Source organism: Pseudomassariella vexata (genome assembly GCF_002105095.1).
Source record: "Pseudomassariella vexata strain CBS 129021 chromosome Unknown BCR38scaffold_1, whole genome shotgun sequence".
NCBI classification, from domain to species: domain Eukaryota; kingdom Fungi; phylum Ascomycota; class Sordariomycetes; order Amphisphaeriales; family Pseudomassariaceae; genus Pseudomassariella; species Pseudomassariella vexata.
The window spans coordinates 2,138,343-2,154,144 of NW_024467956.1; the positions used below are offsets into that span (position 1 = coordinate 2,138,343).

General features: G+C 50.5%; 5 protein-coding genes across 5 annotated transcripts; all 5 read left to right on the forward strand.

Moving 5' to 3' along the window:
• Positions 1-1,792: 1,792 nt before the first annotated feature.
• On the forward strand, positions 1,793-6,461 carry BCR38DRAFT_331668 (uncharacterized protein; the record flags this gene model as incomplete). Its single annotated transcript, XM_040855080.1, has 7 exons — positions 1,793-1,992; positions 2,139-2,436; positions 2,529-3,081; positions 3,315-5,493; positions 5,547-5,820; positions 5,879-6,118; positions 6,186-6,461. The coding sequence occupies 7 exons, from the start codon at positions 1,793-1,795 to the stop codon at positions 6,459-6,461; spliced, it is 4,020 nt and encodes a 1,339-aa protein (XP_040721090.1).
• A 797-nt stretch (positions 6,462-7,258) lies between these two features.
• On the forward strand, positions 7,259-8,405 carry BCR38DRAFT_11234 (hemolysin-III related-domain-containing protein). Its single transcript, XM_040853391.1, has 4 exons — positions 7,259-7,375; positions 7,440-7,605; positions 7,660-8,056; positions 8,117-8,405. The coding sequence occupies exons 1-4, from the start codon at positions 7,342-7,344 to the stop codon at positions 8,264-8,266; spliced, it is 747 nt and encodes a 248-aa protein (XP_040721091.1). The 5' UTR covers positions 7,259-7,341; the 3' UTR covers positions 8,267-8,405.
• A 406-nt stretch (positions 8,406-8,811) lies between these two features.
• On the forward strand, positions 8,812-10,930 carry BCR38DRAFT_11301 (uncharacterized protein). The gene is made up of 3 exons (XM_040853398.1): positions 8,812-8,976; positions 9,039-9,752; positions 9,805-10,930. Exons 1-3 carry the CDS (start codon positions 8,943-8,945, stop codon positions 10,749-10,751), a joined length of 1,695 nt encoding a protein of 564 aa, XP_040721092.1. The 5' UTR covers positions 8,812-8,942; the 3' UTR covers positions 10,752-10,930.
• Positions 10,931-11,863: 933 nt separating this feature from the next.
• Positions 11,864-12,736, forward strand: BCR38DRAFT_417028 (uncharacterized protein). The gene has a single exon (XM_040859140.1). The coding sequence runs from the start codon at positions 12,016-12,018 to the stop codon at positions 12,454-12,456; it is 441 nt and encodes a 146-aa protein (XP_040721093.1). The 5' UTR covers positions 11,864-12,015; the 3' UTR covers positions 12,457-12,736.
• A 27-nt stretch (positions 12,737-12,763) lies between these two features.
• Positions 12,764-13,972, forward strand: BCR38DRAFT_330364 (uncharacterized protein; the record flags this gene model as incomplete). Its single annotated transcript, XM_040854953.1, has 3 exons — positions 12,764-12,842; positions 13,024-13,461; positions 13,518-13,972. The coding sequence occupies 3 exons, from the start codon at positions 12,764-12,766 to the stop codon at positions 13,970-13,972; spliced, it is 972 nt and encodes a 323-aa protein (XP_040721094.1).
• Positions 13,973-15,802: the final 1,830 nt, after the last annotated feature.

Here is a 15,802-nt window from a genome sequence, read left to right on the forward strand (position 1 = left end):
CATGTTTTACTGCTGGCCCCAGCTGCCGAAGAAGCTTGACAAGAGAATATCAATAACAACGAGGCATGTTATCAGTGGGCATCCATGTTATCGACGACCCCTACCGTGGGGTAGCTGGGGCTACGATAGCCTAATGCAAGTAATTAGTTGGCTATTACCTTGGGGCTGTGCTTGAAGAGTGATATATAGCAACCCCCACTCGCGCTCGGCAGTACATACCGCCGAGTCTATATAGAGTTAATACTCAAGATCTTTCTGACTAATTACTATATTTCATTATATACGTTTCGGCGTTGAGGAAGATTAGCACCTCTACTAGTATCCGTACTGATCAACATTTCGTCTTCGATACCTGCACACCCTTGAAATAGAAGCAAGAATCTTCAACCTTGATATGCACGATGCTGGTATGTTTGAATTATAAGTCATCGCGATCGGGCACAGAGTCCCGCGTCTTCACCGCCTCACTATGACCGTTATACCGTTCCGACGTTGAGCTGTGGAGTGGCATTTCCTTGACCCACTCCGAGCTTTCCGGCAGTTGCAATAGAACGGTCTTGGCTTTAACGGTCTCGGCTTTCCGGGCCAACGCCTTGCCGTGCTCCAGAATCAGGGCATAGTTGTCCGCACGCTGTACACTGAAGTGTCGATGTCCAGGGTCTTATTCACAACAGCCAAGCGTTTCGAAACGTCGGCAAACAGCAGGCTCGATGGAGGGTACACAGCCTCGAGAGTACTCGCAGCAACGGCGTGGCAGAACCGAGGTGCACGCTGAGTAAGCAATTCGTCTTTATTTACTGTCCGTCACATGCGGATCTGACGGTGGCTACCCACGGTCCGGTACTTTGGACAAGTACATGAACCGGCTCAGAAAGCGGGCGAGTCGACTTTTAGAAATGGCAGGTGGTCAAATGCAGCAGTTGACATTGGTAGAAATTACGTAGGCGTGGGTTGAACTTGAATAAGAGCTGGGGCGGATGTGAGCGACAACCCCGCTTTGATGCGTCGCCCAGAGAGTGCTCGGCGGCATTTGGCCGATTCGCGAATCGCGACGGACAGAATGGACACGGTTTAATGAGGACGCATAAAAATGACCCTGGGAGGAAGGTCAAGGAGGGGAGGATTGTGGCTATGGGGCGTGACGGAATACGAAGAGAACCAAGACCGAATCATCAGCTTGCAACCACCACACGAAGTACACATTTTATTTAGCACGCGTGGCCGATCGCTAGTTAGTGTATTACCCCCAAGTCATCTGGCGTGCGTCACTCTCACGGCCTTTTTGGGGGACTGCACGGCGGTCACCACGGCGCATTCTAGATCCTATTCAGCTGGGCTGAGTCCCAACGCCAACGTGCGGGGACAAGGGTTCAACTCAAAATTCAAGTCGCTCAACATCACATTTCGCAGTCTGGATGGGCCAAAGTCGTTTTTCGATGTTGCGACACATTTCGGATCCAGCAGATGTTCTCGTGGTAGCAAGAGGAGGGCAACGGCGGCCATCTCGGGCTTTCGGAGCGGAATAGCTTCTTGTTCGACGGCTGCTTCCAGACAGCCATACCACAACGCCGACGACGGCTCATCTCGCCGGGCTAAGCTGCTGCATTTAATTTGTCGCAACAGCGCGTGGATCCCCCTGACATGACGCGAATCCATGGATTCTCGCAACAATTCTGATCCTCAAACCCCGGCAGTCAGTATCCGTAAAGCGGGCCGCGGGAGGCAGGAAAGGCACGTCGAGTACGCAGACAGTGTAGTCGGAGGTAGCGCGCGCCGCCTGTTCCGGGCAAATATGAACCGCGACAATGGTGGCAAACCTGCCATTAGGGTGAGGCGGCATAGTCGTTGGGCCAGATGGGAGAAGGCTGCGAGCAAGGCGTTCGACGAGTGGTGGCAGGCGTGGATTTTGGAACGATTACTGCGACAATATCCGCTTCCACCAAGCCGCGATGGTCGACACATACCCCTAGCCGTTGGCGGGCATAGGTCAGTGTTCTCGACATACCATTTATTTTCTCATCACCAACCCCTTTTCATCACATTGGTGAATATACTTCTTGTCATGTTGTTACATCACAAAGCTGTGACAACAGTGTGTTCCCAAGCTTCATGAAACTAGTACTGAGCCACATCAACAGCCCTCTGACGGATGAACGAACGGGCAACAAGCCCTATATCTCCAACTTTATCCGCTCGAGCCGTTACTCCCTATGGAGCTTTCTGCCCAAGCAGCTATATTTCCAATTTAGCAAACTTGGAAACTTTTACTTTCTAGTAGTGGGTATCTTGCAGTTGGTACCCGGTCTAAGTACAACCGGAAAGTATACTACTATTGTGCCACTGATGGTCTTCGTAGCTATCAGTATGGCTAAAGAGGGATATGATGACTATCGTAGGTATCAGTTAGACAAGACCGAGAACCGAAGTCAAGTCTGGGTAAGCTATACTCTCATCATAGTATTGTACACTCGCTCAGTTATGAAATTGGACTTGTTATTTAGTCTTGTGGATATGCTAACTGTGAACAGGTGATGGAAGCTGCAAGAAGGACTAGGACGCCTACCCACAGGTATCAGCTGTCTATCCCACGGAAAGGCAAACACCGAGAAAGTTCCGGCAGGGAGATGGCTATGACTAAGCTTCAAGACACAACGTCGATACACCAGCCAGAGTTGTGGACAAAGATTCAGTGGCAGCATCTGAGTGTTGGTGACATTATCCGCCTCGAGAGGGACGACAACATACCAGCCGACATCATTCTCCTGAGCGCGACCGGTCCAAATGGTATCGCTTACATCGAAACTGTGGCCCTGGATGGCGAAACGAATCTCAAGAGTAAACAGGCTTGCTCATTATTAGCCAAACAGTGCGACACATTAGGTCACTTAAGGGCATGCGATGCTGTGGTAGTATCCGAGGATCCGAATATTGATCTGTACAATTACGAAGGACGTTCTACGGTTGGCGACGAAACTATACCTCTCACCATGAACGACGTTGTATATAGAGGTTCCACTCTGCGAAACACTACCAGTGCTGTAGGCCTTGTTGTAAATACTGGTGAGGAGTGTAAAATACGCAGTAAGTAGTACATGCCTTTCTTCGATCATTTTTCTACGTGGAAAGAAGGCGAGCCTGCGTCTTTCCCACATGGTCTTCTGGCTCTACAAATTTCCTTATTATACGTTTTTGGTTAATCTGCTTCGTCTAAGCCCCTCTTCCTCCCATTCTAATCTCTATTCTTTGCAATTGCAGTGCATTTCGGGTGGCCACTTTCACTTTCCTTGACTGGTTGTTACTAACGATCCTCTCAGTGAATGCCCACAAGAACGTGCACACCAAAGCACCAGCTATGCAAACTATTGTCAACCGCATTGTGCTTATACTCATCTTCTTCGTTTTATTACTCAGTCTCGGCTTAACTATCGGCTACGAGATCTGGGAGGAAAACGATCAACCATGGGTTTGGTACTTGAACAACACCACGATATCGACTGGCGTGATCGTCATTGGTTTTATCATCATGTTCAACACCCTTATCCCACTGTCCCTGTACGTCAGTCTTGAGATTATCAAGGTTGGGCAGTTCATTCTACTGCAAGATGTAGAGATGTACGATGCCGAGACCGACACGCCCATGGTAGCCAACACCACAACCATATTGGAAAATCTCGGGCAGGTTAGCTACGTCTTCTCCGACAAGACGGGTACTCTGACCGAGAACAAAATGCGGTTCCGGAAACTCAGTGTCGCTGGAACCGCCTGGCACCATGCCATGGAGGCCAAGAAGGACCCGAAGGAATCCCAGCAAGATGACGGCAAAGGCAAGCAGATTAGTCGAAGTCCTGCCATGAAGTCAGATATCGAGAACCTCGATCGTGCTGAAAAACGCGAACCGGACACCGAAAAACTTCTTTCCTATATACACCAAAATCCTAACACGACATTCTCCAAAAAGGCCAAGCACTTCCTCCTCTGCATCGCACTCTGCCACACTTGTTTACCGGAAATTAAGGAAAATGGTGGCATCGAGTTTCAAGCGGCATCGCCTGACGAGCTTGCCCTAGTCCAGGCCGCCCGAGACCTGGGATACTTTCTTTTTGACCGTCCGACTCGGTCCATCGTCCTTCGCGTCCAAACCTCGCAAGGCCATACAGTCGACGAGACCTATCAAGTTCTCGACGTCATCGAATTCAGCAGCAAACGGAAGCGGATGTCTATTGGCGTTCGCATGCCTGATGGGAAAATATGCGTCATCTGCAAAGGAGCCGACAGTGCCATCCTGCCACGACTGAAGAATTCGCAGCTTGCCCTCCAAAAAGCATCTGAAGTTGGACGTAGAGCGTCCATGAAGAAGAGTATGGAGGCGAAGAGGGTGTTGATACGTCGCAGTACGCATGCGTCCACTCCGCGGCAGAGCATGACTGCTCCTCGCGCCCCATCGGCGACTTTCAGCAGACGCCATAGTGGACTCTACATGGAGGCCATGAGGAAGTCGCACGATATCAGTATGCGTTCTGGGTCCGGGGTCCCAGACGAGGTTCGTGCTTGGCTAAGGCGCCACCATAGCGAACGCTACGACACCCTGGGTGAGGACGAAGCGCCCAGAATGTCTGTCGAATCCACGGTGATATCCCCTATTTCGATGGATGGCCCCGAGATCTCTTCCAGTGCGCTTGAATCAATATCGGCAAATGAAGGTAACATCTTTGAGCGCTGCTTCCAGCATATTGATGACTTCGCGTCAGAAGGTCTGCGTATATTGCTCTATGGATACCGATACATCGAAGAAGCCGAGTACTCGTCATGGAAAAATGTGTACCACGACGCAACTACAAGCTTAGTAGACCGACAGGAGCGAATCGAAGCTGCGGGGGAGATGATCGAGCAGGAGTTCGAACTAGCTGGCGCTACAGCCATTGAGGACAAGTTACAGGCTGGAGTTCCGGACACCATCGACAAGTTGCGGCGGGCCAACATCAAAGTGTGGATGTTGACCGGCGACAAGCGCGAAACTGCCATTAACATTGCGCATTCCGCCCGGATCTGCAAGCCGTTCTCCGAAGTATACATCCTGGACGCCACCGTGGACGAAGATCTGCAGGAAAGAATGACCGCAATCTACGTGGACGTCGGGCGTGGGACCATCGCTCACTCCGTGGTAGTGGTCGACGGCCACACGCTGGGCCTAATCGAGAAGGATGAGCCATTGAAGCTCTTGTTCTTTGAACTCGTGATCCGCATTGATGCCGTCATTTGCTGTCGCGCTTCGCCATCGCAAAAGGCAATGCTGGTGAAATCGATTCGTGATACGGATCCTTCCTCGCTTACGCTTGCTATCGGCGATGGGGCGAACGACGTTCCCATGATTCAAGCGTCGCATGTCGGTATTGGTATTTCGGGACGGGAAGGGCTTCAGGCGGCGCGTATCTCGGATTATTCGATTGCGCAGTTTCGATTTCTCCAGCGGTTGTTGTTTGTGCATGGGCGCTGGTAAGTTTGGCTCTGCCCTGCCTTGATGTATTCAGCTAATCACCGTCTTATAGGAATTATATGCGTACCGGAAAGTATATCTTGGGAACTTTCTGGAAGGAGATCATATTTTACCTCACGCAGGCTCAGTACCAACGATCAAACGGCTATACCGGGACCTCTCTACATGAGAACTGGAGCTTGACAGTTTTCAATGCACTCTTCACATCACTGACCGTCATTATTCCTGGCATATTCGATAAAGACCTACGTGCCTCGACCCTGCTTGCTGTTCCGGAGCTGTACACGTACGGTCAACGCAATCAGGGCTTCAACTTCAAGAAATACGTGAGTGTAACAACACCTATCTCCTCCATAGAGCCGTTGCTGACTCTCCACTCTGCAGCTGGCTTGGGTGTTCATGGCCTGCATCGAGACCGTCATCATCTACATGGTGGTCTGGGCGATTTACGACGATATCCTCTTCACCAGCGACAATTCTCTTTTCGCCATGGGTCAGCTCGTCTTCACCATCTGTGTCGTCTTTATCAACATCAAGATGCTCGTGCTCGAGACACACGACAGAACCTGGGTATCGCTGTTCGGCTTCCTAGTCATGGTTGGTTTATATTTTATGTGGAATCTGGTCAGTAACTACTCAGCACCTTTTCTTTCTGGCTTCAATTCACAGTCACTAATACCCGACGCTGCAGTTCATATCGGGATCAAATTGGATCTCGCCCACTCCTAGCCCCTATCCAGTTAATGGCGCATTTGTCCACAACTTTGGTGCCCAGCTCCTCTGGTGGGTGACATGCCTCCTCGGGCTGGCGGCTGTGACCGTGTTTGAGCTTTGTGTCACTGCTTTGCGAAGGATATACTTCCCCACAGATCAGGATCTTTGGCAGGAGATGGAGCAGACGGGTACGGTAGGCGATGCGAACCACCCAAGTGATACCAATGCAGATAGCGCCAACGAAGCGATATGATGTTTGGACATCGTGGTGGTTACGTACAGTCTATATATTGGAAAATTGGCTTTGGGTTGGAGCTGGCATGAGGAAATACTGATACCCGGGTAGAAATTAGATAAGACGGATGGGTTGCATCAAATGGAATTTCTTTAAAGTGTACCATCCGATTTCGCTGGCGTGCACATTAGAGTCTGACATGGATGCCGCCCCACTGCCGTTTCGCTTGCCATACCTTGATTCGCTCCGAGGGTCTAAGAGCTCTCGGGTGTAACGGTTTCCGCAGATCAGTGCGGATCTTGTTGCATCGTAAATTCGCGCCGGCTGGCCGGCAAGAAAACGTTGAAAAGATGAGTTATACCGCGTTCGATCAGCTGCATTCTTAAGTTTGAAGGAGCCAACATCGATAGCATGGTCTGGGACTCTGAATTTCTGTGCTCTTAAGCACTATGGACAAACAAGACATCGACATGGTCTCCGTTATATCAGGTTTTCAGGCTTTGACGTCGAAGGCGGCACGGGTTTTCGTGCCTCAGATCCGGCACCGTCGTCTTTCGGGGACAGGATCATCGCAGAGGCCGAGAAGGACGATTAAAGACGGTCCAAAAACCAGAAATGAGGAAGTTCCTGAGGCGCAATTGTTGGAGTGGACGGCATTGTGTAAGTACAATACTCATGAGCAGGGCGCACACATCAGGGCTAATAAGGCGCGTAGCGGCATGGCGACAGTAAGTAGAGCAGGACAATTCTTTTGTAACATAGGCTTACTAAGTGTTGTGCCAGGCGTGGGAGTGAGCACCTTCAAACTGGGTATCGGTAGAGTCGCTCGTATCAGTCAGAAACTCACCAAATCGCTGAAAATGAATACAGGCAAGAGTCTGCGTCTCTGTGGAGCTGCATGCGCAGTTGGACGTACATGCATAATGAATCAGGTTGGTCAAAATCACTCCGCTCTACCACTACCTCGAGCCAGAAGTCATCGCTGACCGAGACAAGTCAATATCTTCTCTCACGTTCTAGGGGCGTTTCTCTTCCTGATGTTGCCTTTTTACATTTTCAGTACTGAGATTCCGCCTCGCTACAAGGTCGCCACAGCTGCCGACATTATCGTTTTTTGTATTTACTTGCTTGGAGTTGCCACATGTTTCACATTCTCAACCATGTAAGCATATTCGTTATATTCTTGGCTTTGAACACTGTTGACGAAGGACATCAGATTCCACACCTTTATGACCCACAGCCAACCTGTCTACAATCTAGGTGTAAAACTCGACTACCAGGGTATTCTCCTCCTAATGTGGGGATCCACAATACCTCTTATATACTACAGTTTCCCTTGTAGAAACGTTCTACAAGCTTCGTACTGGACTGCTACAACTGCGCTTGCAGGATTATGTTCTTTTGCCACGTTTCACCCCTCGATAGGGGGCCCTTACTTGGGTCATGTTCGAGCTATGCTGTTTGGGGCATTTGGTCTCGGCTCATTTCTCGTGCCGATAGCTCATGGAATTTTGATCTATGGATTTGCAGAGCAAAGTGCGAAGGTTGGGTTTGCTTGGATTGGAGTGACTGTTCTGTCCAATGCAACTGGAGTTTTGGCATATGGCTTCAAAGTAAGAGATCAACTAAGCCATCAAAAATAGCCACGGTCGGTAACTCTAACAATTTTACAGGTTCCCGAAACGTGGTATCCGCGAAAGTTCGATATCTTTGGCGCAAGCCACCAGATCATGCATATAATGGTGGTGTTCGCTGCCCTGGCTTACACCCTGGCCGTATTGGCGGCATTCGACTATAGACATAAGTATAGAATCATCTACTAGGGAACACCGAGTTATATTAGAGATTTGAATTAAGCAGTTCGCACGGTTACATAGAGCGAGTCCAATCAAAATTATCAGATACATCAAAGTAGCAATCCATAGAGTCATCGTCGAGCTACAATAAAAGCGCAATTTTGGTCATAGTAGCAACAGTCATTTCAATTTCATATATTACTAGACCACAAGGGATCCCTTTCGGGGCACAAATCGAGGTACTTCGACCTCCGTTTCTTGTGGCGTCTCCATTGTTCGCTTTCCCTTCGTCAAGAGTTTACTCTGAGGAACGACGAACGGCCATTAGTCGACGTGCCGCCGGCTTGATTACCCTCAAACTCGCACATCTGCTATTCTCTCAATATTTTCTGTTAGCAACCCCGCTCTAAGGTGCTACTGCGGTACGTCGGCAGTTGTAATCCTATCGCTCTAAGTGCATAGCCGCCTTGGCATGCATCTGGTAGCTTAGGTACAACCTTGCATCCCCGCGGAGACGCTTCCAGTTGAATGCATGATGCAACCATATCCTGTCGCGATTGAAAGTGAAAATAGTATTCGCAGGCCATGGTGACGCAGATGTGATGGCTAGTTTGCTTGATCATATTCATGCTTGTGGTTAGTCAGTCGCGTGTGTAGAAGGGACCGACCTTCCCTTCGTATATCGTTAAGAGTAAGCGACACCATGCCGGTGACTTATGACTTTTTGATCGTTGGCAGTGAGTTTTTCCATGTGCGGCATCACACTAACACTATGCTACACTGAAACTGAAAGTTACAGGTGGTCCCGCTGGCAGCGCTGTAGCGGCTGGACTGGCGAACTCTGCAAAGAAACCGAAGGTGCTTCTGCTTGAGGCCGGAGGCGACAATGAGGATCGGAATTGCCGTGTCGACAGCCAACGATGGTTTACCTTGCGGAATCAGGACATGAACTGGAGATACAAGACAGTGCCTCAAGAACACTGTCTTAATCGAGAGATTGACTACCCGAGAGGCCGAGGTGTGGGGGGTTCCAGTGCCATCAACTTCAGTATCTACAACATCGGCGCTCATGATGATTATGAAGAATGGGCTAGGTTCGTGGGCGACGATACGTTCCAATGGAAAAAGATGCATCAGAGATTCAAGGACTTGGAAACCTTTCACGGTGGGCTTCCAGAAGGCGTCGATAAGAAATATGCTGCGCCAAAGCTGTCCGATCACGGAACATCAGGACCTATCCACGTAGGTTATGCAGCAGAATGGGAGGATGACGTGCTACCACTGCTCGATCTGTTTCAAGAGGCTGGGTTTCCTCTTAACCCTGATCATAACTCTGGAGACCCGCTGGGCATGTCAGTGTTGATCAACTCGGCTCATCGTGGCATTCGTTCCACGGCAAAGGACTTATTAGTCCCGTTACCGGAGAACATGACCATCGTGACCAACTTTCCGGTGCAACGCATCATATTTAAAGGCAAGATGGCTATAGGTGTCGAGTCTAACGGCAAGCAATGTAAGTACAGGTGTCAGGCTTCTGGCTACAGTGGCTAAGTAAAATTCTCTAGATTTGGCCTCTAAGGAGGTCATTCTATCCGCTGGTGCTTTAGATACTCCAAGAGTCCTCATGCATTCTGGAATCGGGCCTGCAAAGTGCCTGGAAGAATTCAATATACCAGTAGTTCTAGACATGCCCGCGGTTGGGCAAGGGCTTCGCGATCACGTGGCCTGCCCCCTAATGTATACACGAACCGAGAACAGCACCTCTCGCAAAGCCTTCTATGGAGATAAAAATACTATGGACGACGCCTTGGAGCAATTGAAGGTAGAGTGCACCGGGCCTTTCTCTAAGTTCGCCTGCCAAATGGGAATCGGCTGGTTCAAGTCAGACAAGCTGATTTCCTCAGCCGAATTTCAAGAACTACCAGTCGACGAAAAGGCGTTCCTGCTCCGGGAAACCGTGCCGCACTACGAGATCATGACACATTTCCCAATGCATTGGTTGATTCCCGGCTTTCGGAACGAAGACCTCAACTATTCTTGCATATTAGTCTGGTACTACAATGCCCAAAGCCGCGGCGAAGTCACCCTGCAATCCTCCGATCCCAACGTCCCCCTGAAATTCGACCCCAAATTCCTCGCCCACCCCTTCGACCGCCGCGCAGCTATCGAGGCGCTACGGGAAGCACTTCGTTTCACCCAATACGAAGATTACGCTAAGGACAATGTGGTTGAGTTATCTGCACCGAAGTCCCACACGGATGAGGGTTTACTGGAACACTGGAGGCAGACCCTCGTATCGACGGGGCACATGGCTGGGACAGTCAAGATGGGTCAGCTGGGTGGGGTGGATACTGTGGTAGACAGCGACTTCCGGCTCGTGGGAATTGAGGGTCTGCGTGTGGCAGATATGAGCGTTGTTCCCATCTTGCCCAGCTGCCACACGCAGTCTGTTGCGTACGTTACGGGGATGACGTGTGCTGAGAAGTTGGTGGCGCAATACAACCTTGCATGATTTGATCTGCTCCTTTCCAGGAATTATCCACTACCTTGACCTCAGTGGTAAACTGCACTGCCACCATCGTTAAGGCATATGGACAAGGTCGTTTGGATGCTTGATGGCGAAATACCGAGGGCCGCGTTTCCTCTTAGTGAGCTCTACCCAAGTAGGACTGGATGGGAGAAATGCTCCCGGCGCTGGATAAATTTGAACAGATTGTGATCAATACCCTAAATATTCGCCTCCTGCCGTTGTTGGGTCCTTTGTAGGTCCATTTAGCGTCATGGGTTTTGTCATATTGTAACTCAAAGCACGAGCACGAGCACGAGCACAACTCTCGGGATTTGTAAGACCAAGTACTTACTCGGGTAGATGCTTCCGCTTCTTCCCTTTAGCAATAGGCCTTGGTCAAATCCTCGAGCAATGTCTTATCCGTCTTATCCCATATTTGACATTGTAACTCGGTTGAGGAGAAGTTGTCCCTGTGTTCTTCTTTTCTTTTTGGATCAGGTGATCGACACCGGAGGTATAGACGGGCGTTGGGTCGAACTGGGGGTAATCTTTTATGGCCAAGATTCTGCCACCAAAGGAGAAGTAGATTCTCTCAAGAGATAGACCTCGACCTCATATCAGAATCTTGTCGGAGGATAAAGGAGCATAGCTGATGAGTTTACTGTAAACCTTTCCATCTTCGACCGCCTTGGGGTACGTGAGTTTTGTGGTTAATTCATACGAGAAGGACTCCCTCTTTCTCACGAACAAGTTGGAAACCAAACTTGCTTGAGATCCAACCACCTACGATATGAAGAGCTTTCACGACTACAACCGAATCAGCTACACACGGGATGTGTATCATTCTTGGGGTGATGCCTTCGGATTCGGATTCCCAAAGTAAGTCGGGTGAATACCATCTTGGTATTAGTAGCCGTGACTCAACTCGTAAGAGACAATACATTGAATGCCTTTCTCCGTACTTGCATCGAAAGCAGTTGCTGGTGCATTAAGTAAAGGGCCAGGTACCCATAGACGGGCAGCTGTGTGACAGCTGTGTCAGAGCTCTCGGCGGTCCGAATTTTAGCAAGACCCCTGTCCGTCTAAAGCCACGATTTGAACGAATCTGCTCCGTAGCAAAGACCTCGACACCAGAGCGACGATCGGCTTCAAGGCGAACGAAGCCTTTCGGTGCCATTGCCCACCAAGAAACACCCCGCCAATCTCGTGAGCCCCCGAACCACCCAACTGCCTATCAATTCACTCATCCTCGCAACCAATCGGCACAATGTCCGGCGCCGACGCCCCCGAGATCATAGCGGCGTATGATGCCGTACGCTCCGACAAAGACGAGACAAACTGGCTTCTAATCTCGTACGCCTCGGCCGTGGGCGACAAGCTGAAGCTGTCGGCGATGGGCAAAGGCGGGCTGTCGGAGCTGGCGTCCAACCTCGACGACGGCCAGGCCCAGTACGGCTACGTGCGCGTCGAGTACGCCAATGACAGCGAAAGCAGGCGCGTCAAGTTCGCCCTCATCATCTGGATTGGCGAGAACACCAAAGTCATGCGCAAAGCTCGCGTCAGCATTGAGAGCGGTGCTGTCAAGAGGGTGCTGGGACATCATAGCATCCAGGTCGATGCACGTGACAAGAGTGATCTGGACGAGAAGGACATTGTTGTGCGGTTGCGGAAGGCGGGTGGTGCTGATTACAATGGGGGAAGGGGTTAACTGGAGCGGTCATACTGGTTGGCTTGCGCGAGGCATTGGGGATGGGCGGTGGCTCTTTGCACAGTTGGTTTGGATAGAGAATACAGCATCTAAGCGTCGGGGTTCAATTAACATGTTTTCTGGCGTCCTAAGTCCTGAAGCCTGCGGGATCCCACGTTTGTTGTATACAAAATCATCCGTCACGAACACACACCTGATGAGTACAGATCTCGCTTAGTCATGGACCATGGTGGGGTTAAAGCTTGTCCTCCAGATTGCCCCTCCAGCAACACTACCAGCACCTTCAACAGCATCATCACAACCCAAAATGGAGATCGCAAACCCGCGTCGAATATTGGCCATCTCGCTGGCAGATTCAACGCATCATCTCAGTAAAGTTGTTAGAGGTAAGTGCGACTATCATCTAGGAAAATCTACATGTTCCCTGGGCTGTACCTCATGCTCCAGTTTGGGCAGTCTGTCTGCTTTCAACTGCAAAAATCCGTCAAGAACAATAGCCGCGACCATAATTCCATTAAATTACTTCCGACTATTATTATTAGATAATTTGAAGCTAATATTATCCAGATCTGACGGGTACAGCACCAGAACCATCGAATTCAACAATAGCAGGAACCACCCATCAGCTCTCACTCAAGACGGCCTATTACACAGCTTCTGTTCCCATCTGGCTAGACCTGATATCAACACCATCAGAATGGTCAGCCTCTTTCCTCTCACCTGAAGCCAAGGAGGTCTTGGAGGTACTAGGTGGCGTCGTTGTCGTCTTTCCCTTACCGGTGAAATCACAATCAGATGAAGGCAACACAGCCAGGGCGCTCATCCAGGAAGTCGGCAAGGTTGTGAAGGTAGGCCTCGGAGGCTGGGGATGGGATGGTGTGGGACTGTGTCTAGGCGTGGGCGAAATCGACGATGTTGATGAGTGGGAAGACTGTGTTGCGGAAGCGGGACTGGAATTTGTCCAGGTCAGGGCCAAAAGCTCTGAGAGCCGGAACGAGTTTGGTGGTACGCGTACACTGTTGATGGTGCCTCATGATTCAGACCATGCTTACATATGGCAGAGAAAACGGGAATACCGCGAGCACTCGAGGCGCTCGAAGCCAACGACTGGGATCAAGTAGGAGGCGATCTAGACTCCGACTTTGGGGACTTCGAGGCCGCTCTGGACGATGAAGACGACGCTAAGGGGGACCCCGCAAGTGATAAAGGTGCAGATCTAGATCCCGAGAGCCTAGACTTTGGCTTTGATCGCGAAGACTTCGAAGGCTTGAAACGCGCCATATGGAACTCGGGACAGGACAACGAAGAGGACTTGATGAACGGTGAGCCGAAGAAACGTGTAGCTGGTGAAAGTGGTGCAGTGGATGACGATAAACTGGATGAGGATGATGTCCAGAAACTTGATGGGATGATGCGGAAACTACTGGCAGTCAGAGATATGAGTGCGGGCTTACCGGAGGATCAACGTAAACGGATGGCGGCCAAGGCGGTCGGGGAGGTCATGAAGGAGTTGTAATACACAGTCAACCAGCCTCATGAGATGGGCTATCAAACGATGCCCTAACCAGAGGTCGATAGCGGAATTATGACGACATTTCGACGTTGAAACCGCATCATAGCGATGAGCAAGCGCTGGAGCTGTTGCCCATACTCACAACTTGGTGCGGTATGTGTTCTCTGGATGATGGTCAGATGCGAATGGCTGCATGAAAATTCCACCACGTTTACGCCTAGAGGTACTCCCGGCTGGTGTGTCACTTAGTTGAAGGCCGATATGCGTAGAGAGCCGCTTCGATAATGTTCTACATTGTCGAAGTGCGGAGGATCTTCGGACCAAGTAGCGGTTAGCAACAGCAACCGACTACACGGACAGAGGGCCGGATCCCGTGGAGCAGATTTCTAATACTACTAGGTTAGTGGAGGGAATAGTTTGGACATCTCAGTAGACTAGGAGGCGGTTGTATATGACTCGTGAGGGAAGACAGACGAAGCACGAAGCCTCAGTGGGCATTGAATCGAATGTTTACGCTCACTGCCTTCCTGTGTTAAATCAAAACAACTACCAGTTCGAGCGTTCTGAAATCAAGAGTTTTACGGTATGACCACATTCTGCAGCAGATTCTGGGGGTGCACGAAGGAGCATTATCAATCACGAAGGCCAAGACGGCCAACCGGGTATCAACTGCGCGAAGCGATCTTGCCCCACGAAGACATGAGACCATGTGCTGTGTGCTATGGAATACCAACCAAAGACAGGTGGTAAAGATGTTGCTGACTACCCTGGCAGAGATCATGATGCTCCAAAATAGAAAAGAGGAGTCGCTGTTCCACGATGCCGACTGTGAGTATGCATACCCGAGATCTTATCAAAGCAGCAACTGGCCGGTCTCCGTAAGGATGTTCAACGGCAGAGAAGAGATGTCATTCTTATTACGTTCTTACGGGGTGGACTAAGTCGCATTAGGAATGTCGCCTCCGCAATCAGTTACAGGCCCAATGACACGTACTTCCGACTCTCTAGCCGTAAAGAAACGCATACGCCGGAACTTTGCCAGAAAACAGCAATTGCTCCGGCGCGGCTACCGGGCCCCATGGAGGGACGACACGTCGCACTACGAGTAGCGCCGTGGCTTCCGATCTGGGCGGGAAGGCCGGGGAGGGATCCTATGTCGATTGCACGGAACACAGCCGGTACGATGGAGCCTCAGTCTACGGAGATCAATGCAACAATCTTCGCCACGGACCGACGATGTATCATTGTGATGTGGCATCCGAGAAGAGAAGCAAGAAGAGAGAGCATTCCCAATATCACCACTTGTTGGACAGTGCACTATCGTTACTTATTTCACGTCTCTGTAACTCACGATGCCAACCAGACCGCCAAGTGAAAAGGTTCATCAGATCCTGATGCTCCTCTCCGCCAAGCGTGCGAGGACTGTCCGGGATGCCCAAACACCCACGCGCGGCGCTTTCTCAGGTGAACAGTCAACAAACCGTTTCAGTGCCGCCGTCAATCGTCATGCGGTGCGGACCATCTGGGTTTGTGTGTGATGATCCCCGGGCTGCTAGGCCTCAGCGATCATCCTGCTAAAAATATGGACTGGATGGATACGTTGCAACCTGCACCGCCACGGGCCACGACCGTCAAACCCGTCAACCGGGATCCCAAAGCGGAAAGCTGAGTCAAGGTTCATCATTCAGCCATCCAGCACGAGCATGCTGTCACGGACTTCAGATGAACATGCTAGTGTCGATCTGTAGCGGTGCGCTACTAGCCGTGTCCTAGGTAAATATATAACAAGGGGCTTGGCTGTCCCAAGAAGGATTAATCGAAGGGCTTTGGAGG

Excerpts from the sequence above, each read along its gene's own strand:
- BCR38DRAFT_11234 (XM_040853391.1), top strand. The coding sequence starts at position 7,342 with ATGCGCAGTTGGACGTACATGCATAATGAATCAG. Across the intron at positions 7,376-7,439 it reads GTACATGCATAATGAATCAG|TCAATATCTTCTCTCACGTT; the intron begins GTTGGTCAAAAT and ends GACCGAGACAAG. Across the intron at positions 7,606-7,659 it reads TGTTTCACATTCTCAACCAT|ATTCCACACCTTTATGACCC; the intron begins GTAAGCATATTC and ends GAAGGACATCAG.
- BCR38DRAFT_417028 (XM_040859140.1), top strand. The coding sequence starts at position 12,016 with ATGTCCGGCGCCGACGCCCCCGAGATCATAGCGGCGTATGATGCCGTA.
- BCR38DRAFT_11301 (XM_040853398.1), top strand. The coding sequence starts at position 8,943 with ATGCCGGTGACTTATGACTTTTTGATCGTTGGCA. Across the intron at positions 8,977-9,038 it reads TGACTTTTTGATCGTTGGCA|GTGGTCCCGCTGGCAGCGCT; the intron begins GTGAGTTTTTCC and ends TGAAAGTTACAG. Across the intron at positions 9,753-9,804 it reads CGAGTCTAACGGCAAGCAAT|ATTTGGCCTCTAAGGAGGTC; the intron begins GTAAGTACAGGT and ends AAAATTCTCTAG.